General features: G+C 40.9%; 2 protein-coding genes across 2 annotated transcripts; one reads left to right on the forward strand and one right to left on the reverse strand.

Moving 5' to 3' along the window:
• Positions 1-220: 220 nt before the first annotated feature.
• On the forward strand, positions 221-4,535 carry srp14 (signal recognition particle 14). The gene is made up of 5 exons (XM_079528321.1): positions 221-385; positions 1,624-1,696; positions 1,857-1,969; positions 3,460-3,492; positions 3,727-4,535. The coding sequence occupies exons 1-5, from the start codon at positions 362-364 to the stop codon at positions 3,814-3,816; spliced, it is 333 nt and encodes a 110-aa protein (XP_079384447.1). The 5' UTR covers positions 221-361; the 3' UTR covers positions 3,817-4,535.
• Positions 4,303-22,257, reverse strand: xgb (x globin). Its single transcript, XM_079528320.1, has 5 exons — positions 21,668-22,257; positions 13,310-13,417; positions 10,436-10,556; positions 9,327-9,407; positions 4,303-6,328 (listed from the first exon to the last, which is right to left on the reverse strand). Exons 1-5 carry the CDS (start codon positions 21,853-21,855, stop codon positions 6,200-6,202), a joined length of 627 nt encoding a protein of 208 aa, XP_079384446.1. The 5' UTR covers positions 21,856-22,257; the 3' UTR covers positions 4,303-6,199.
• Positions 22,258-23,059: the final 802 nt, after the last annotated feature.

Consider the following 23,059-nt stretch of genomic DNA (forward strand, 5'->3'; position numbering starts at 1 on the left):
AGTAAGCCTGGGACCTAGGCTAATAGGCCCTAGGGTTTCATTCCATTTAACAGTGCTGTAACTGTACATCGTCATATGGAGTTTTTAATAAAAACGTTTAAAACACAACATGCTTTTCATGTGTTGTCAATATTGTAAGGTCTGAACAGTGTGATTGGTCGCCTTCCCAGTGTGTGGCAGTAGAGCTAAATAAATCACAGGCATGATGACTTGAGTTGAAAGAGCAGCAGCGCGGGGCGGGGCGGGGCTTAGTGTTGTAGTACGTGTGCTTCTCAGAGGAGTTAGTAGCAGCAGTTAGTTAGCTACAGTGCTAACCACCCAACACTATAAGTGTGCGACTCAATCCCCGTCGGGAACCAACATGGTGCTACTTGAAAACGACTCGGTAAGGTCAAACAAAACCGTCAAACTGTGCTTTTGGTCAGAATGTATGTTTTGTCACGTGTCCCTGTCTGTCTTGCTGGGTTTACCACATGTAAAATACTATTAGCTTGTTGCTGCTGTGTAACGTTAGCCAATGAAGCTAGCCCTGCATGCTAACATGCTAGCCTACTGTACTGAGACAGTAGATTTATTCATGGTTTGCTGTCGTTTGTTTTTTCCCCGAGCTTTCGTCGTGGTTCAAACGTTCTCAAACGTCTGTGGCACAAGACAACTCTCACAGACTGTAGTTTAGTTTGTCTACACGAGTTGCAAACAATATTACATTCTGACAAAACACCCCTATGGCTGAATGTGTTGGTACAGTCATTCGTGTTTAAATATGTGATGACTGTCTCTAGCAGCATAAGGCGTATGGTAGGTCTCTCCAGGGAAAGGTGAAAGAAAATGCATTGTAGGATAGCCCACACACACACACACACACACAATTTATTTGTCTTGGTTCTTCAGCGTTGTAGTAACAATGTAATACAGAGGACCGCAATGTAAATCAGCTCTGGGCTTGTGTGTGTGTGTCTGTACCACTGTACCTTTTTTATTTTGCAAACTGTCAAGTATGCAATCACTCAGTAAAGAACAGCGACTTGTCTGTCTTTGTCCTGATTCTGAATATTTATTCCCCTGGAGACAACTAGCCTTTTGATTGAATCAAATTGATTAGATTTTTCATTGATTGTCTTCACCACATAATTACCATTATATTACACTTCAAAATGTGGTAAAATTAAAAACTGCATGTGCTCTTGGGGGAGTTCATTGTAGCAAAGACAATAATGTAGTAATTGCATTTGTAAGCCAACAATACACAAAATGGTCTATTTCTATTTGGTTCCCTTTGTACAATTTAGGCATTTAGCAGATGCTCTTAATCCAGAGCGATTTACATTAGGCAAGAACAAAAGCATGGGAATACATCACATATATAAAATGCATTTATCATGAAACATGCGTAAGCTAAGAACGTAACTAGAACATATCTATATAATGACACTATACATATAAACTATACCTATATACTATGCTATACATATGTACTATGATGTGCTATGACTACATACAATGCAATTATTGTGCTGTCTACATGACATGCTATTGTACACTAAGAGTCGCAAGGGAAGTGGCTGCATGGAGGGACACGGGCCATTTAACTGTACTAACACTTCTGTTTTGCTTCTCTTGTAGTTTCTGACTGAACTCACACGGCTGTTCCAGAAATGCAGAAGCGCTGGTAGTGTTGTCATCACATTGAAGAAATGTGAGTGTTCTACCTGCTGCTGGGCGCTAAATGGCAATTAATGCCCTCCTCACATAATCTGCAGTTATAAATTAAGGCAATTAATGGCATTGCCTGTTGTCCTTTTAATAATGAGTCAACTTACTGGATTCAAACGTATTTGTGTTGTTTGACCTTCCAGATGACGGTCGAACCAAACCGGTTCCTAGGAAGGGCAACTCAGAGTCCTTTGAACCAGTAGACACCAAATGTCTCATCAGAGCGTCGGACGGCAAGAAACGGATAAGCACAGTGGTGAGTTTGCTGTCTATAACGCGTACATCTCGCAGTTTAACCCATTTTGACCTGAGATCAGATTCTAAAAATGTCTTCTACATCCTGACAGTTTTCTGAAAAAGCTATGTTTCTATGTCAGTCGTTCTTCGATTTTTCAAAAATAGCAGACCTACAAGTTCTTGTAGATCTGCTATATTTCAATAGCTAAAGCATAAGATAATGCTAACACCAAAAGGGGTTCCCGCCCAAAATGGGTTAAGGGCCCCAGACGGAGGTCTCTGTCGTATTAATTAGTACAGTCTGATGCCCTAGACGGAGATTGATTATTAGGATGGAGATTATTGATATCAAAACCGATCGCATCGCTCCAGTGCCTGTTGCGCAACATTCGATGTTGTGCAACAGTGGGACGTCATCGAAAATGTTCCCTCCCTGTTTAGCCGACGAGACCGAAAATCTTAAAACGTTAACTCTTGATCTAAATCATAACGTCTAATTCTAAGCAAAGATTTGGTGTTAGACGGCCCACCGTGGTCCAGTTGCTAGTCGCAGTAGATTTAATCATACCTCCCGTTGTCGATAGCCTCTAGAGTGTTTTGGCTACATTTAGCTGCTGAAGCCACATCCGGGATAACATCCGGTCCGTCGGTAAAAGTGCTCCGCTGCTATGAATCGCTGGGCACACTGATTTAATGGATTAAATAACCCCGGGCTTAACACTTTGACTTCTATTCACAAGTTGCTCGAGTTAATTAATTGTAGAACACTTTCCCTGCGATTTGTGAGTTGCCTGAGTTATGTTTTCATTGTTTAATCCACGTTTTAAGTCATACGGGCAATCCACGGACAGAATGGGATATGAGATGCGTTTTGATGACGTCATCGCAAAAAGGTCGGTCGCTCTGGCGTGCAAAGGGTTATGGGAAATTGAGTCCCCATTGTTTACAATGGGATAGCTGCCTAGCAGCGCGCAGCTGCCCCGTCCGGTCTGTTGTTGTGCTCGGCACTTTGGAATATTTTTCAACACTACAAGCGATTACACCGTTTTAAAGTGGATTTTCATGACGAGCAACTCAGCTGTCGGTGCACTGGCTGTTCAAAGGTAACTTTACACACAGTCTAGCCTGAAAGACGGCCGTAAATTCATACAAACTCATAGTGTGTCACTATTGTGCCACACTATGAGCTTGCAAATCTGCTATTTTCTGCAGATATTTAATGTAGAGCAAAAACATAAAATACACTAGCATAGAGCTGTGGAACACCTTAAAGATACGGTTATAATCCCTTTTCTAATGGATAAAGCCTTGGCCAGGAAGACAGGTCTGGTGGTCCCGAACCTTCTTAGTGTTTCAACCCTTAACCACGACACTCTCCAGTTGGCCGGTCAGCAGTGATTTGCCAAATCACTGCCCCTCTCAAGCATATGGGGTTTAATATAGGCTTATGAGCCACATCTGTTAGTGTAACTTTATTTGTTGTTCACGTCGACTTTCTTGCATTTCCAGGTCAGCACCAAAGAAGTAATCAAGTTCCAGATGGTAGGTATCCTGTTTTGGATTAGTAGATTTTTAAGTGAATTTTTACTGTGTTTATGAGTTAGTTGTCTGTAAAAAAATTGTATCAAACTGGGGGCCCTTGAAAGGGAAAAAAAAGAGTCTCTATTTTAGATGACAATTCTATTTAACAGTCAAAGCAGTATTATGCTACAGTCGATCTTGGTGACCACAGACTTAAAAAGCGACTAAATGTTTCCTATTTGAACCTTCTTATAGGCGTACTCCAATCTCCTCAGAGCGCACATGGACGGACTTAAGAAGAAAGCAAAAAGTAGTAAAAGCAAAAAGACTAAAGCCACCCAATGAGCAACTGACTCTTCCATACTGTTACCATGGAGACGTAGACTACTGGCCTTTTTCTATCTGAAGGAGCAGGGCTTCAACTGGCCTGTAAACAGCAGTCCCCTCCATGTTCACCCCATTCTCCCAAGGCCACTGTCATTCACCACGTGACTGCTTTGATATCATATCGCTGTTTGCGCACAGTAATGTCTTATGTGGATCGGGACGGCAAACCTCAGGATTTCTACTGGAGGAGCATGCAACAAGTGGAGTTTTATCGAAGCAACACGTCCCATCCTAACATCTCTGCATAGGAACCCAGTTATATCAACAACTGTCACCTTTACAGTGGACAAAAGGAGGGAGCCCATTGATAAATTGCCTTTCATTTTTATTTCAGTTTTGTCCCCATTGTATGCCTTTCGGAGCCATCCTGTGATTTTTATTTGCATGATTTGATAGCATCGTCACAATCTGATTTAATAATTACTTAATTTTTCCATTAGAAAGAAATGTGTCGGTGCACAAAAATTATGAGAAACGCCATATTATTTAAGCATGGAAAGGAATGTTTTTATCAACAGTCGACAAGTATTTGGTTTCATATTGGGAAGTATGGTTAATCTCCTGAGTGTTTTCCTTTTTAAATGTTGAACAAAACGGTTCTCACATTTTTATTTGTTTTGTCTTAAAGCTGCAATCCATAACTTTCTTTAGCGAATAAAACCTTATTTTGAGCAGTCTGTATGGTAGAGTATGTTAACCACTTATGATGGCGTCGCACAAAAAAACTGGAAAGTTAACCACTTAAAAGAGTAGTTTACTCAAAGAATGACTTATTTTCTATGAATTTCACACCCCTTGAATTCATGGAGATATATTGTTGCATTCCTAAGCCAATAATTTGATGACCGTCAGAGACTCGATGGAGATTCCACAAGTCTATCTGTACTGTACTGTCTGTTATTGACTCAGGACTCTGAGTGACCAAAATGAATTCCAAGGCTTCATGGCCTGTGTGATTTGGTAATCATACTTTTTTGCGTGTGAAGTGTGAACTACTCCTTTTAATCCTATACTTCGGTGACCTCGGTTCCCCAGGGTCTATGCCTGGCCTGCCCCTTCTCCCCCGACACCAAATCTATGTGCGGAAAATGGCCGGTCTAGCTCACTTGAGCTTGTAGATCTGCTATTTTTGTCAAATATTTCCCCCAGAATAGTGCATCTAGGGTTCATGTGGTTACAACACAACTAGAATAAATGTTGTGGTTGGTCTACTTGCTCTTCTATTGACGGATTTTAGCTTCATCTTATTCTGTAGACACTAGACAGACATATCTACCTACCAATATGTCTACTGCCATCTAAATTCAATGGGATAGCCATGGGAACTGGGAGGAACAGATTCATAAAGCAACTATCGCTTAGCCAATGCAATGACTTTCAGCTTCTTTATTTTTTTTTAAATTTATTTTCACAACCCATTCAAACCGGGAAAGCATCTGTCATTTTAGATTTCACCTAATGGCAACCTATGTTTTTGTTTTTTTCCCTTCAGAAACAATTCTCAAAAATGGCAGATACACGCTGTGATCTTGTACATCTGCTATTTTTGAAAATCCTTGAAAGTGTGAACCCCCCCCCCCCCCCCCCCACTGAATCCTGTCTGTATTCCAGGCTAGGTATTTGTAGGCGTAGATCTCCTACGGGCTGGTCGGGTAGGAAGGTCAGGTATGAAAGTTACAGATTGCAGCTTTAACCCACAGATGGATTTATTATTTTAAGACAGGCTGTAAAAGCATCCCACCTAAAACCTCTGTGAAATTCACTATTCAGAGTTTAGGATCACTGGTTGTTTCAAATGTAAATAGGTTAACAAACAGAAGTCTGAATTAAATGGAGAAATTCTAACTAGTAGATTTCCTAAAAGGCATTTGATATAAGCTTATAGAATTTGCAAAATATTGAGATTAAGTATACTATATATATTCTGTTTTACATTTTACAAGATGGGTACAACTACAACAGACAGTTCATCCATTTGTTGTGATTCATGTTAACAAAGAGGAATACGGCAGATGATAATTTAAGAAATAAAGTGCTTTGTTAGAAATTTACTGCAGTTTTGTTTAAATCTGAGAAACATGCAAAAATGTGGCAACGGGACCAATGTAGAAAACGACAATAAATACACCACAGCAAAAACCTCTGTGTAAAGTAATAGTTACATGAACGCTGAGGAGTTTCCTAATATATATATATACTGTATAAACAACTAAGCAGCAATGCCACATGTCCGTGCTATGCTTGCTCGTAAAAAAGTCTGATGCAGTAAAGCCTATTTTGGACTACGTTGTTCGTCTCGCCATAAAACGTATTTTTGGCGAGCAACGCTTCTCCAGGGGTCTCAAAGGGCAGTGTTCTTCTTGTCTGGTCTCTTGTGAAGCAATGCGGAGGCTGTGGCGTGATGGTGACAGTTCCTCTCCTCCTCCTGGTATCCTTGCTTCATGTGGCTGGTCACATACAGGAACAGAGCCTGGAGCAGGAGAAGAACACAGTTTGGTCAAAGACGTGCAACATGATGTGTGAATCAAGGTTATTTGTAGTTGACAAATGACAGTATTCTGACAACTACAGAGAGAAAACAAGGTTTTAGTTAACTGAAATAAAAATTAGGCAATGAAACTATTGTTTACAAAAAACACAGAAAATGTCAGCTTTAGTTTTTGCCAGTATTCTAAGCATAGTATATTGGGTGGATATGAAATTTTCGGTTTCTTCCGATTTTGGGATATTTTGAATAACTTAAAGCTGAAGTCTAACTCTGACTTTGAGATTGCTTGTTCAGGGGATAAAGTGCTCTGCCCTGGGCAGTAATGGTCATACTGTCTACACAGTGGTTCTCCCCATGTGGGTCCATTTCCCTGGACAATAGCTGTCCACTCAACTGACCAAATTACTTGATTATACCTGATGATGCTGGTTTTAGCAACACTGATATGAAACAGGCATACATGGCGAGTGGACAAGATAAGCTGGAAGCAGTCGGAAGGTTCCCCGGCCAACATCGTCCCTTTTCAATTTTCTCATCATTTCATATTACCTGGGTTGTAAGGAGCATGTCTATTACGTTTACCCAGAAAAAGCAGTTTATAATATATAAGTGGTTTTTAAATAGGTCGACAGGCCTGCTCTCCAACCTCAAAAGCAACAAATGGATTTTAGAGGGCATTTCTTACTCTTGTATTACTTAATATCTATTGAATATATATATTCATACACAAGCTCACAATGCAACGTGCTATTTTTTATATGTTTGATTAATCAGACATTAGGTCAATTCGTTTCCGTGGTGATTCGTTGACATAAACAACAGCTGACGCACCCCAACACCCCCCCCCCCACACACACACACACACACAGTCACATATGTGCATACTGTATATGTTTATCATATGTGACATTCGAAAATTGGCTGCCTGCATATACTGTGTGTCGCATAAGCGATATATAGAGAATAGATATATTTCCTACCGGTATATATCCACATATATGAACCTGAATATGGCATATATGCAGCATAGGCTATATTCTGCATACTTGCCATATATTGGCATATGTTCATATATTTAAAATAAAACCATAGCACCACCATTAGCTTTTTCATTTCACGCACCCTCTAGAAGGCGCTCGCGCACCAAAAGGGGTGCACGCACCACAGTTTGGGTACCACTGTTCTAATCTAGATTATTCCGTTATAAATTGGTTATTGGTACTACATGCATGGCTGCTACTCTTATGAATCGCTACTCTATTTTGAATCTAATTCAAGATGACAGCTTGATTAAACAGTACACTAAAATCTGTAAAATATGCAGCTGAAAATATTTGAGGTCACTTCAAGAAATAAGAATTGATAATAACAAACGTACTTCAGACTCTCTCTCTCTGCCTCGAGTGGAGCCTATCGATCCCATAGCCCGTTAGGGGACAATCGGCTGATTTCCGTTCAGTTTCACCAGCAAACTTCAAAACAAACCTTGCAAAAAAGCCACTGCAGCTGGACTTTTAAGTGGTTAATTTGAATCACTTCCTATTTGATTACAATCACCTGTTTGGCTCCGCCATAAGATTTCTGTGATTTAATTTGGCTTTTCATTCACATATTAGATTCCTACTTTGATTGGTACCGTGTCAACCCATCACAAGAACACTGCAGCTTTTATTGCATTTGATTTAGTTAACGATGCCTGTGTGTGCACCACCCCATGCACATCCAATCTAAGGTGGTTCTCCACATTATTCACTTACGCCCTATATATGAATAGCGTAATCTACAAACGCTTTCTGCTTATTTTGCCTGGGGCATCGTCCCTGAGGGAAAGTGTGACAAGATTTTGTTTGCTGGTTAGATATGGTTGTAATGGCCGAGAATATTAGTCAAACTTGTCAGTACAATATTGCTGACAGTCACACCAGGAATGCCAGTTCACAAGCTTAAGTCTGTCGTGTGCCGGAGTTTTTAGATACAATTTTAAATAAATAACTTGATGATTTTGTCAAATACTGCACTTATTTTTAACAGGCAAAACATATTCTCATAGGACTAATTAAATTGTACATTTTTAATCATATAAAAGCAGTTAGCCGTGACCTACATACCAGACCATAGTATTAAATACTAGGGTAAACACATGTGTTACCAATGGCAATGATACTAATTACAGTAAGTGTTCCGTTCAGGTCAGAGTCAGGGTGCTGTGCCTGTTGGTTCACTCTACATTGAACAGAGCCTTACTCCACTGACAAATGCCGTCCACAGTTAACAGTTTTGTATTGAGTTGTGCTTGAAATGTACTGTAATTCTCCAATCTGTTAATACATTCATCAATCAATCAATCAATCAATGGTATCATACTATCATTGATAACACCACAGTCTGTGATGGAATGAACATTACAGAACTCTTTGATGTCAAAAAGGTCTATTCAGACTCTTAAGAGCAACAGCTTTATTTGCTGCTGCATAAATAACATTTCAGGGATCCTAGGGTTGTGACATGCCAGGATGTGACATTTCTGCTTCAATGACATGTAAATCCTCACATCTATCAAGGCCATGTTGCACTGGGTTGCGTCGTGACATGTCTCAGTGTGACACACTGACAAACGAACAGAACTCTGGCACAGACAATCACTGGCTGTTGATTACTACTGACATGAGGATCACACTGAGCCTATTTCGCAAGGCAGAGTGGATTCCCGGAAAGAATGTTTATTGATGACAAACAGCTACACATGGGGCCCCAAGGACCTCCAAAAAGCCATATGTTTTGCCCCCACTGTTGCGAAATGGCTTTTGTTTTTTATTTTTTTTAAATAGCCAATCTACAAGCTCACAACCGTATATACAGACAGTGCAACACAGTGAAATACGGTATATATATATATATATATATATATATATATATATATATATATGGGCCACTTTGAAAAGCTGAAAAGCTGTGAGGCACTTGAACGATGCCGTTTTACCTTCCAGGCCTCCTCCAGCTCTGGAGTCCATCTGTCTTTCAGGATAGGCTGGACTGCACAGATGAATTCTGCACCAACGTACTGAAAAAGAATCAACACACTACATGAGGAATATTGTAATAAGCCCTGAGGCCGATTCTAAAAACGTTTTCTGAAAAAGGTAAAAATATAATAATGTAATAATGTTGCAATGCTAGTCTATGTTGGGTGGAAAGTGGAAACTTCATGTCCAAAACTGTGACCTTTTACGCTTCAAATTCAGAAAACACAAAAAGTAGCAGATCTTCAAGCTCAAATCGTATCGCTTCACAATGCGTTTCAAGTGTGTAGATCTGTTACTTTTGATAGATATCTAAAATAACAGGGATGCTTTCCCACATCGAAAGGTGGGAAACATATAGGCTTTCCAGGTCTAAATTATGGGTTAATATGTATAATCTTTTACAGGTAGCAGGACAGCTATCCAATTCATTCAGTTTATACTTTGTATCTAGAGTGCTACTGAAATTAGTGAGATGAAAAGTGTCTGGACCGTTCAGAGCAACTTGTGCTCTACTGTAACCTACCACAAGTTTCCAATATTTGTGGCATTTCATCCAATCAGGAGAGAGATTGGATGATTCATCCAATCTCTGATGTTTGTTTCATCACTTTCAATTTCACTTGTTTATCCTGTATCCTGTATGAGTTCTCTCTCCTAATTGGAGGAAATTGGGAACCCAACCTGAAAATGTATTTTATGTTCACTAAAGAGCTTGAGAGATGCATGTGGCAATACCGCTGCTACTGAACAAACACCCCATAGCAATGATCATTATGGGAATATGAACATCTGTTCTTTATAAGAAAGATCTCTCGAAGCTTCAGTGGAATCTTCTCCTGAATCCTGATTGGGCCATAACAACGTTACCTTTGCTGTAATTTAGTAACCTTGTCACGTAATGTTCGAGTACTTCTTAAACTTCAGAAATTCAACTTTAAATTACACCAAGTAGAATTTCAGTAGTTTAGAAAGTACTCGAACATTATGTGACGAGGTTACAAATTGACAGCAAAGACTAGGGTGTGTGCAATTAGCTAATCACAGTGTAGATGAGCGGCAATCTTACGTTGTAGTATTTGGGCATGGCGTTGTATTTATAGTGGCTCCTCCCCAGGTCCACGGCCAGAACCTCTAGTCGCTCCAGCTGGTCCAGTCTGGCAACACTCTTCTCAATGAAGGACATCACACTGAAATGAACGAACTATGATTTACCCATTCAGACCTGGAAAGCGTGTCATTTTAGATTTTAACCCTCATTTTGACCTGAGATCAGATTCTAAAAATGTCTTCTACATCCTGACAGTTTTCGGAAAAAGCTATGTTTCTATGTCAGTCGTTCTTCGATTTTTCAAAAATAGCAGACCTACAAGCTCGTAGCGTGCCACTCGGTGGCGCGCTATGAGCTTTTAGCTATTTTTCAATAGCTAAAGCATAACATAATGCTAACACCAAAAGGGGTTCCCGCCCAAAATGGGTTAACCATCATTTTATACACAAGCTCATGACATAGTGTGTCACTTCGTGCCGCACTATAAACTTGTAGATCTGCTATTTTAGACAAATCTTGAAAATGTGAATATATATTTTAAGCAAACAAGACAAGATAAGACAAGACAAGAAACACGATAGTTGTAGGCTACCTGAGGTAATGCGAGGCCAGCTAACATACCAGCTAGCATTAGCTATTCATTATTGTCCCCTCATCTCCGTTAACTATTACTGATTCCGAGGGTGAGACAGATTACATCCCATTATGTACTTCTGGTGGATTTTGATTGGCTATCAGTGTTTCTATCATTCATGAAATCGCTCTTAAAGTGATCCAAACGAATCGTTCACCACTATCGTATAGTTGTGCGGACTCTGCCATCTTGAGTTAAAACAATGTTTTAAATAGTTATCATCCTTTAGAGACAATATAGCTGTATGATTGCATTGCGTTTATTGCAGAACTCTCGGACAGTAACATTTGGCACAAATGGAATCATAATCACAAAGTATTTTCCTGCATCAAATTGAATTGAACAGCTGAGTCTGACATAAAATGATTATCCAATATTTGAACAGCCGTGCCCAGCAGCCGGCGAAATCTAGAGTTCTCAACAGGCCCGAAAATTAAGGCCCGGCCCTACCTGGGCCCCCATCAAACCCTGTACACTGAAGACACTGCCCCGCTGCCACCCGTAGATCTCCATATATGGAGCTGACCTGTTCTGACATTCCATATGTCTGTCTGTCTGTCTGTCTGTCTGTCTGTCTGTCTGTCTGTCTGTCTGTCTGTCTGCCTGCCTGCCTGCCTGCCTGCCTGCCTGTCTAACAGTAGGATAATGCAATGTTTTACACATTGGTGTGTGTGTGTGTGTGTGTGTGTGTGTGTGTGTGTGTGTGTGTGTGTGTGTGTGTGTGTGTGTGTGTGTGTCTGTGTGTGTTTACAAACAGTAACTGGTGTTTTTGGTCTGTGTCCTCTAATGTTTGTGTGTGTGCATGCACATGTGAGTGATTGAGTTGAGCATTTTTCTGTCATTTGTGTGTGTGTGTGTGTGCGTAATGACACAGAAAACCTTTGTATTGATGTCCCTGAGAGTATTTGAAGGGCAGTTTGACCTTATCAGACGTGCATTGGAGGGGAGCTGGAGGCCTAACATACCTTTGTGTTCTCAGGCATCATTTGTGTTGAGTGGAACACAAAGGCTGTCTGTGCATGAAGTGACACCGGGCGCTTGTTGAATGCTGCATCCACGCCAAATTATCAATTTGGCGTTATCAATAAAATCTTGATATAATGTATTGCGACAGAATCACCCGACATTCACAAACCTTAAGGAACCCGGTGTTTTTGGTCTGTGTCCTCTAATGTGTGTGTGTGTACATGCACATGTGAGTGATTGTGTTGAGCATTTTTCTGTCATTTGTGTGTGTGTGTGTGTGTGTGTGTGTGTGTGTGTGTGTGTGTGTGTGTGTGCACGCGAGCGCGTGCGCGTGCGTGTGCGCGTGCGCGTGCGTGTGCGTGTGTGTGTGTGTGTGTGTGTGCGTGCACGCATGTGTAACATTTTTTAACTTATATCTCTAATGACAATTGTATGTTACCGTATGGTACTTTTGTATGAAAGTCTCAAACCATGTTGAATTATGAAAATGAAATAGCAGAAATGTATAGATTGGCTATTTTGGGCAAACATGTCTAAACGGTAACAAGACAACTCACCCCTATTCCGTTTTCCTCCCGGAATTTTCCCCAGTGAGGGGTGGGAGAGGCTGGACAGCTGGACTGTGAATTTCTCTAACTATAAACTTTCACGACAGCAGACAGCCTAAGTACAAATATATTTATGAAAAGCTACTACAGTGAAGTCTGTTCACAGAAGTTGTTGTAGGAATTGGGAATTAATTAATGTGGGAATTATCTGACGAGGTACCATTTGAGTGGGAAAAACCTTACATATACTAAATAATACTAAATTGTTTATAGGGTCAATATAAGTAAAATTAAATAATATAGCCTTTCCACAGGAGTATCTTTTTATATTTTTCCAAAAAGAATACAAACAGCCAATAGCATATTACAAAGTTATTCCCCTCACTGGGGAAAATTCCGGGAGGAAAAACGGGCAAGCACCGGGGTGAGTTGTCCAGTATTCGTCTAAACTACTGTCGCCATTCACTTATTATGATTTGACAGAATAAGGGTTGACAGAATAGGGTTCATGTGGTAAAAAAAAGAAAAAGATATATTTATAGCAATGTTTCTGTGCTAGACCTTCATCAGGCAAACTGAAGGCCTGATGAAGGTCCAGCACCAAAACTAAATAAATATATCATTGCATGTTTGTCTCTCTCTCTCCCTCTCCTTCTCTCCTGTCTGTAGTCTGTGCTGTCTGTGCTGTGTTCTGCATTACTGTGCTGAGATGGATGTATATTATGTGGCTGAAGGGAGACTGACCGCAGGCCGTGTGCCCTCAGCTCTCGGCTGGTCCTCAAGCGCTCCAGGTCCTCCACGTCTCGGAACAGGAAGAACACGTCTTTGCACTCAGGATGAGTCTCAAACAACCTGTTACCAAGACAACAGTAAGCAGACATCTGTGAGTCACTGGTCATTACCAGTAGCCTAACCAAACGGGCGCACGCACGCACCACTAATGTCTGTAGTTACGCAGACACTACAATTACAATAATTTACAATTTAGGCATTTAGCAGACGCTCTTAATCCAGAGCGACTTACATTAAGCAAGAACAAAAAGCATGGGAATACATCACATATGTAAAATGCATTTATCGCGAAACATGCGTAAGCTAAGAACGTGACTAGAACATATCTATATAATGACACTATACATATAAACTATAACTAGAACATATCTATATATTGACACTACATATAAACTATACATATATGCTATACTATGCTGTACATATATACTATGAAGTACTATGACTACATACAATGCACTTATTGTGCTGTCTACATGACATGCTATAAGTCTGTAGTTACGCACGCACGCACGCACGCACGCACGCACGCACGCACGCACGCACGCACGCACGCACGCACGCACGCACTATAATAAGGCCTATTCATACTCAAGTTTTAGGTGATAAGATGACCACCATTAAACGGTGGTTAGTAAAAACAGGACAGATGTGTTTGGGTGAGCGCCGAGTCATTTACCACCGCGGTGTGACGTCATGTTGTAGTTTTCGGTGGTCACCTAATCACCGAAAACTGGAGTATGAATAGGCCTCGAGGGTCCCTGGACCGCGAAGACCGCGTTAGCACACTGCTCCGGGCATCGCACCCCCCGCGCCTCCGCCTCCCAGTTCTTCTGCCCCTTTACCCATACGTTTGTCACATTTTCCTTTTTGACCTATTTACAAATGTCAATCAAGCTTGTTTGTTAAATGTAGGCTAATTGTACATATGCGGTAGACTATATTAATGTCTGTAGTTATTGCCTGTAGTGTATGTACATAGCTTACTTTATCCGCGGGATTCAGCGTTTTAGCCAAAGCGATAATTTAAGCATAATAACAACAATATAATTTGAAAATGTATAGATGTCTCTGCGTGTGTTGACACTATACACACACTCAGAAGAACTGGGAGGCAGAGGCGCGGGGGGTGCGCTGCCCGGAGCAGTGTGTTAACCAGGTCTTCGCCCCTGGACCACCACTCTGAGAACCACTGCTTTAAATTGCTGTACCAGAGGTCTGAGTCCGATATAATAATAATAACTTTATTTTTATAACACCTTTCCAAAAACAAGTTTACAAAGTGCTTTACAGATAATAATAGCAGATATGTTTAGTCCCCTGACTCACAGTATACTTGTATTACTTTGAAAAAGGATTATCTGGATTGTTTGACCTTTGAGGAAGCCACAGGATCCTATTAATTCCAATATGGTATGGAATTTCATTTCTTACGCTAATAATTGTCCAGTTCTTTATAAGGTCAGGTGTGACTCGGCAAGTCATCTATGAGAGGGTCTGTCTGTCTGTCTGTCTGTGTATCCAGAGCTAATCTCCTGAAAAGCTTGATCATCTTCAATGCCAAATCTTGCGCGCATGCCACCCGTAGGCCACAGAAGTAGCTCCACAACTTTGTGTTCACATTTATATGAAATGAAATTAAATTAAATGATTACTATATTTACCCAGGGTATCTGGGCTAAGCTCAAGAACTTGTTTCCAGCCAGGCCCTGCTCATAGAACATTTCATCGTAGTGGTTCAATGCCTTGTTCAAGGGCACTTCAGCGGTGGTAATTGTAACGTGTCGGACCGCTGATTCGCGCTGGCGACCTTCCGGTATCAAGACCGCTCTGCAATCCGTTCGGCCACCGCTGCCACCAAGCGGTGGCACCATATCATATCATTTAATTTCATAATGGGAGTCGATGGGGCTCTGATCAGACAATCATCTGCTTTCATATGCTCGGGGTTCCCAAGCACAGATTGATTTCAAAAGTCCAGCTAAAAACAGTTGGCAGAATATTATGGCATCAGCGGGAGCTTGGATTTCAGATGTATAATGTACTGTGAGCTTTCATGGTTGATCGGATAAAGATGTGTCATGGTACTTGAATTAATTTTAACTGGACACATATCCTGTATCCGTTGTGGATGCACTGACTGCTTGTCATTTTCTACATTTTTTGTCAATGAAGAGGAAGGCAAATTCATTGCCGGCTCTAGTGGCTCTTCGCTGCTAACACTTTGTTTGTTTGTTAGCCTGTCGACCGTAGCAAACAAGGCACGTCATTATTGTTTTTGGCAATGACGTAAGAGAAGAAGGGCCGTCTTGCATTTCTCCATCTCAAATGATAAATGTGAGGTCTTTCATTATAGATGTCATCATAATGAACATAGAGATTTGCTTTTCTTTGCCCGTGTTCAGCTTTTCAACAACTCGTTTTTTTACGTAACATTTTAATAACTTTGGACAAAGTGTAAACAAATGTGCCATCTAAAAATAAAGCCCATAACGCGAAAATGTCTATCTATGACATTGTGCAACAACAATGTACAACATTGTCAAAGCTGTGACAACGGCATGTATTGACAGGGGTATGATCCTTTTTAATTTGATTTAATAACGGAAGAGTTACAACGAGCACACGTGTCAACAGGATAATTAGCTGTTCGTATCTCATCCAGAAGACATCCTCCCCACTGCTAATACTTTGAATAGAGATCTGATTGTGCCCTTTTTACGACACGCACCGTCTCCATCAAATCCTGCTTCTGCTCCTCATTATCGCCCTCCCCACTGTTTTATGCCACCAGCTGCAATCAGCGTCAGGACACAATCAGGGAGCCTTCTCTGTGTGACCCATAATCATACTCCCATTTCCACTGAGGTTTAACCCATTTTGGGCGCCTGGGCGGAAACCCCTTTTGGTGTTAGCATTATGTTATGCTTTAGCTATTGAAAAATAGCAGATCTACAAGCTCATAGCGCGACACCGAGTGGCGCGCTACGAGCTTGTAGGTCTGCTATTTTTGAAAAATCGAAGAACGACTGACATCGCAGCTTTTTCAGAAAACTGTCAAGATGTAGAAGACATTTTTAGAATCTGATCTCAGGTCAAAATGGGTTAATAACCTGTCCTATCTTCTAGGTTCTCAACAAGGGGGGTCCTTTTTTAATACCACAAAAGTATCTCATGATGGTCTGGGCACCCTAGGATACAATGCCAGCCTGACAGCGTGCGGCGCGATCCTTTGCTGCGTGTCATTCCCCATCTCTCTCGATGAATGGATTATGCACATGTAATTGTGATTATCTCAAATCATTGCAATCAAGCGATTATGTACCGTAAATGGAGCACCCAGCTGTTACGAACAGGAGCCTTGCTCTTTAACTCCAATCAGCCACGTAACTACAGAGTTAACCACAGGCGGATAGATAGATAGACAGACAGACAGACAGACAGACAGACAGACAGACAGACAGACAGACAGACAGACAGACAGACAGACAGACAGACAGACAGACAGACAGACAGACAGACAGACAGACAGACAGACAGATAGATAGATAGATAGATAGATAGGCTTGTTGATGAAGTTCTACAGTTTTTCAGTCTAATCTAAAATCAGCAAGTGCAGAGTGGCTCAGACTTGCCTGAAAACCAAAAGCATGATACTCCCTACATAGCTTCTCCAAAATGTAGATGGCAATCGAAGACCTACAGTAGCAATCAAGTCTCACACTTTCGGTTTCATTGTTTCATTGGATACATCCTCAAAACTTGGGTCATGGTGTGCTTCTTCTTGTGAAGTGGCTGTTTGATGATGTATTGTACTTCAATCAGATTCAATCAGGAAGGGATTCTATAGAAGTTTGTTTTAAACTACTTTTCTTAGAGAAGTCTTTCTTGTAAAGAACAAATCACTTTGCAGAGCATCATCAACTAAGAGTATAATGGTTGGTAGGATGTATTCATATTTAAATAATTGTGTAAAAAGTAACTAATGAAAGAGCCAGATAGATAATTGTATTAATCCTGTGGGGGGAAATCAGTCGCCCAAAGGCAGCACAGCAGTTAAGAGTTACAGGTAGGCTTACATGTAAAGAGTAAGGAAAGAAAGTACTGTTGTATACAGCAATACAGGCAAGAAAAGGAAAACAAGAAGGACAACAGTATATATAGGCTACCTACACAACTGTCAGAGCCTGTAATAACTGTGGTTCAGGTGGTAGAGTGGCCATTTTAATTGGTCCTGGTTTGATCCACAGCGCCTTTTGGATTTGTGTTGAAGTGTTCGACTCCTTGAGCAAGACACTGAACTGCCTCGGTGAGCAGAAGCAACAAACAAGGTTACAGTGTCTCTGCGTATACCGTATACCGATATGTTTGTCATTAGTTGTCATTAGTTACGCTGTCATTGTAAACACTAAACAGATTTACTCTTGTAAAAATAGTAAATGCTTTTATACATTTGTGTTGTACTCAAGTGAAGATAAAAAAGTTGATGGTGATTCTGTTTTACTAAACAACATGTGCTGGAGGGAAACAAAACAAGAGGAGATGATATTGTCAACAGAGACCATTGTTACTGAAATGGGAACCTTACGGTTTGAGGTAGATGGCTGGTTATCAGTAACCCATCAACGATTATATATTATGTAAAATGCTTCACAATTTGCATTACAATACATTCACACACAAACAGTGGAGGCAACCAACACCATCTTGCTCACCGGAGCAATTCAGTGTCTAACCCTTCAACCCAAATCCAAGAGGAGCTGGGGATCAAACCAGGATCCTTCGTTAATGAGTTCGTTAAAACCATAGATATATATACGTATATATATATATATATATATATATATATATATATATATATATATATATATATATATATATACGTGGCGGCCATCTTACCTCGGGGCCACATAACATTGTGTCTATGTCTAACATTGTGTCTATGTCTAACACGACATGTTAGATCTGCTATGTTTTGGCATTGGTTCCCTCAGGATAGGGATGCTGGGTTAGTGGGTTTCAAGTGTTAAATGAGTCCCTGGAATCCTCCTGAATGTGTAATGTTACCCTGTAAGGTTCTGAATGTTAATTTAACTCTTGCAGAATTACAAATGGATACATTTACGCTGAGGATTGTGCACTGTGTGCAATTTACACGTGTTGTGGGTTTTTGGATGGATGGAGCTTGTTAGTGGAAACTGGAAAAGTCATTACAGAATTCCTCTTGGAATTAATTTAATGTACAATATATGCAACTCGTCCCTCCATCATCTCTGGTTGGCTCCTCTGAGTGCCTGTACATGGCCTGGGATGAATGGAGCTTGTTAGTGGAAAAGTCATTTCAGAATTCCTCTTGGAATGAATTTGATGTGAAATATGCTTTCTGAATATTCGGATCCAACTCCTCCCTCCCCATCTCATAGAAAGAGTGTAAATCGAAATGGCACTTGTATGTCTCCAAAGTCCTCACATCCAACGTAAACACGCACACACATAATAGCGCAAGTGGAATTTTAATTGGAGCCAATAATTGGCTTTTCTCAGATGGCACCCATGAAATGACCACAGTAGGAAAAACATGAAGTACACTATGAGTTTTGAAAGATAATTCAACCAAATTCTTTTTGGTTATTCTACCAGCATTAAGATTCCAGAATGCTTGCAGTATGCCAGCTATCTGGCAGGTGAGACAGTGCCATCACAAACATGTGTGGGGAGGGTGAATTGGCATCCTATAATAAAATGGACTAATGGGAGTTTGGGCTGGCAGGGCCACGTCACTTTGACATAACCATAGACCCAGTGAAACAAGGCTGTATAAAAGTTATATACGGTATAATGATGAATAGATTTGATTATTTTATATTTTTTTGCAGCTTTCGCCTTTATTTTATTTATTTGTTATAGAGGGACAGACAGTAGGCTGACAGGAAATGGGGGAGAGAGATGGGGGAGTGACATGAAGTGAAGGCCGTCGGGATCGGGAGTCGAGCCCGCGGCACACTGCCAGACTCGGGCTACCGGCCAAGGTGCCTCGACCGCTGAGCCACGGCCCAGGCCTAGATTCGATTAATTTTGACAGATTAACCAGTTCAAAAGCGCAACAGAACCTAGCAAGTTCACACTTTTAGGTGTGGTGTGCAGGATAGATATACTAGGTAGATATATCAGAAAGGGAAAACATAGCACCCACTAATACAACAACATAACATGTTGGGTAGATTATAACCTGTATAATCTACATTTTGTATTAAATGTGAGCAGTGCAGAGAGCAACTGTGGCTCTCCCATACAGCATGCAAGAAAGAAAGAACCGATATGAATTATGTAGGCATAAAAAGGGCACGTTCTCCTATGACAGGCAGGTGCCCGGGCACTAGTTGGCTCCTCTGTGTGCACGTGCCTGCGTTGGGGGCCCTGAGGAGGCCCTTCAGGAGGGCCCTATGGTTCAGGGCTAACATGTTAAGGTCAATCTCCTTAACTGTCTCGGATTAACCCCAAGGGACGAGGCCCCCGAACGGCATCTGAGCTGTCCGCTGTGTGCCTGGGAGTCACTCTCTCTCTCTCTCTCTTGGATCCACCAGCAGCAGCATAACATCTGTCTGTCCTCATTAACAACAAACACCACAGCAGTGCTACCTTATTCTTAGTATTCCCATATTTCCAGGCGCAGGCTGGAAGACATTTCGATCAATGTCATTGTTTAATACGTGTTTACTCTTCGTTGTTCTCCATGCTGAATGAGACCTTAAGGTGTGTATTATTATGTAATATTGTTAAGATATTGTTAATATCATGTGATGTGTACAGTGATACAGTGCGAGAGAGATATACAGAGACAGAGAGTGTGAGATAGAGAGGGGGAGAAAGAGAAGTGGAGAGTGATCCCTAGCAAGCTTTTCATAACTGTGGACTGGTTCTTTATCCACCATAAAATATACTTTATACATTTTATTTTGTATGTAATGTACAGCTCACTTTTTTAGGTTTGGTTACGTGTTACGTCTGACTTGGAGCTAAAGAGCAGAGTGACGACTGTAGTGATGATATCATTTATAAATTGACGTAAATCCTGGAGCTGCTCCATGAATAATGGACGAACTTCAGGGATACTAATATGACTGAACCAACCCATGATGGTTTTACTGGGACTTGACACAACAGAACCCATGGTGAACCTGTACGTGCCCGTCGGCCACCGGCCTACTTGAGATCAATGCACTTTGGGAACCTCAACGTTTTAACTATGTATCTGTGTCCCTTTTGTGCCCATACTGTATATGCAGATCTCTCTATCTGTCTGTCTGCCTGTGCCTGAAGAGTGCAAACTGACTGTGAAAAGTGGACTGGTTAAGTAATCAATTGGCAGGTGTGGGGTTGCCATGGTAATCAATTGGCTGAGGCAGAGGCTGGAAATTGCACAGGTGACGGGACTTGGGCTCATTAGCCTTTTGTGGTGTTTCTGGACAATGATGCATGCCACCGACTCAAGGCAGGACACTGCACTCCCTGTGGTGGTGTGGAACGCGTGTGTCAAATTTGAAATAGGTGGGGCGAACGGGTGCAACCGCACACACACACACACACGCACGCACGCACGCACACGCACACACACACACAGACGTGGCACATTTACAGTTAGATGACAGAACGCATTTGAATGTAAGTATGATACAATTGAAAATCTATGATCCCACAAATAATCAGTCTCTTCAGTGTGAATGGACCAACTCATCACCTTTAGGCAACAATGACACTATCATTAAGTTCATGATGCTCTGATTTCACAGCTCATGGTGACAGTTATCTTTGTTTATAGACAGGCTGACAGACATATCTGTGGTAAAACCATTGATTTGAATAGTGCATATGTAGATTCAGTTATATAGAAAATATTCCCTTTAAGGAATATGCAGTTCATTGCTTAACTACAGATGTCACATTGAACCAAAGACAAACTTAACCTATAGCCTATGCTTTAGGGCTGGAAGCAGGTCGCATCATTATAACACACAGCTGAAACATAGTCTCTCCCCATGCCTCCAGCATGGTGGAGACGATTAATGGTTTTAGTTTTTAATTGCATATGTCTTCTCTTCTAGAATCTAGATAAATGCATTGTGTAGGCTATTTAATCTATTCTCTAGCTTTCATTTTCAATAATTGTTTGATCTTAAAACTATAACATGATAATTTAGACTAACAATACGTGGTGAATCAATGATCATATTTATGAGCTTTATGTTGTTTTACCTGAAAGTGGATCTTTTCTCAGATACTGAAACTTTTCTGTGCCTTATTTCATCTCACCTGACGAACATGATAATTCCAACTTTGGCAATGTCGTCCTGAATAACTTTCCACGACTCTTTGATCATCTGGATCTGGTCCTCGCTGAGATGTGCGGAGGCAGCAGCAGCAGCAACAGCATCCTCCGAGTCCTCTGTGTTCCGCGCTACACCACCTGGTTTTACTAGACCTGACATTGCGCAGCCCATTTTCGGCAGGATCTTCCCTTCCCAGCGACAGGTTAGCTACCCTGAATGAACCGTTGTTTGTGTCAGATATAAATCCTGCTGTTCCTGGCTGCATCTGGGTTCAGCAATGTGGCTCCTCTCCTCTTGCGCGGTGTCTCTCAGCTCGTTTCCAGGCAGCTGTAGCGCGCAGAGGCAGCGACTATAGTAGTGAGCTGGTCGTGTCTCTGTGTAATGACCACTGTAACCTGTACCAGACTACCAGTGTCAAGGGGCGGGGCTGAAAAGTAAAAATAATTCAGCTGTTCCAGATTAATTCTACATAGCTCAATGATAAAAATCCTGAATTAAATGTGATGTGTGCTCAAACTCAAAGTTTTATTTATTTTTGCAATAAACAAGGTTCATTCAGTGCTTAACATAAAAGCTTAATTTTAAGTGAGTTCTGTAAATAAATATACCAGTTTGGAATGAGTATAATAATTACTTATAGGCTTAAATTAAATTACTTGATTAAACCATGCTGCCTCCTGCTACATTGTGTGCAATTAATTTAGAAACAGCTGGTAGGCAGCTAGGGAGTTTTGAGTGATTTCCAACAAGCGCTTCCAAACTCCAACAGACACTTAATAAAGAATAATCACCTGCACGGAATTTATTGACAGAAACTTGAAAGTAGCTCATAAAATGTCCATGGTGGATTTTTATGAAACAAAAACTTTGCAAATAGAGTTCCATATACAGATGCAATGTTGGTGAGTTTAACTCATAAATAGGCCTACAATTAGATGGCAAATCAGGATGTATGAGCTGTCAAGGCAACTCTAGATTCCAGATATTATAAATAGGATCTTACTTTGGTTTATTTATTTATTTATTTTCAGCACTACTACATTCTACATACAAAAAGGCCTATACACAACAGGTTAAATGACAGTTATTGCAAGTTTGGTGATACATTTACGACTGGAGTGTACTGTACATCCATTTAAGTTATCTTTTGCCACGGTGAAGTTGTTTAACAGGTCATTTAATTTGTATTTATGTTTATTTTGTTTTGTTGAGTTATCAGTTTGGATGAGTGCTGGAGTTTGTGGCTGCAGGCTGGCCTAAGAAAGGACCAGCTGCTTCAGATTTACTTATAAGAAGCTGATGGGTAATTGGACTAGCATGGTTAACCGCTCCCCCTTTGAAATCACATTTCAGAAATGCAATGTGATTTCAAGGG

Source organism: Electrona antarctica, assembly GCF_951216825.1.
Source record: "Electrona antarctica genome assembly, chromosome: 18".
Taxonomy (NCBI): Eukaryota; Metazoa; Chordata; class Actinopteri; order Myctophiformes; family Myctophidae; genus Electrona; species Electrona antarctica.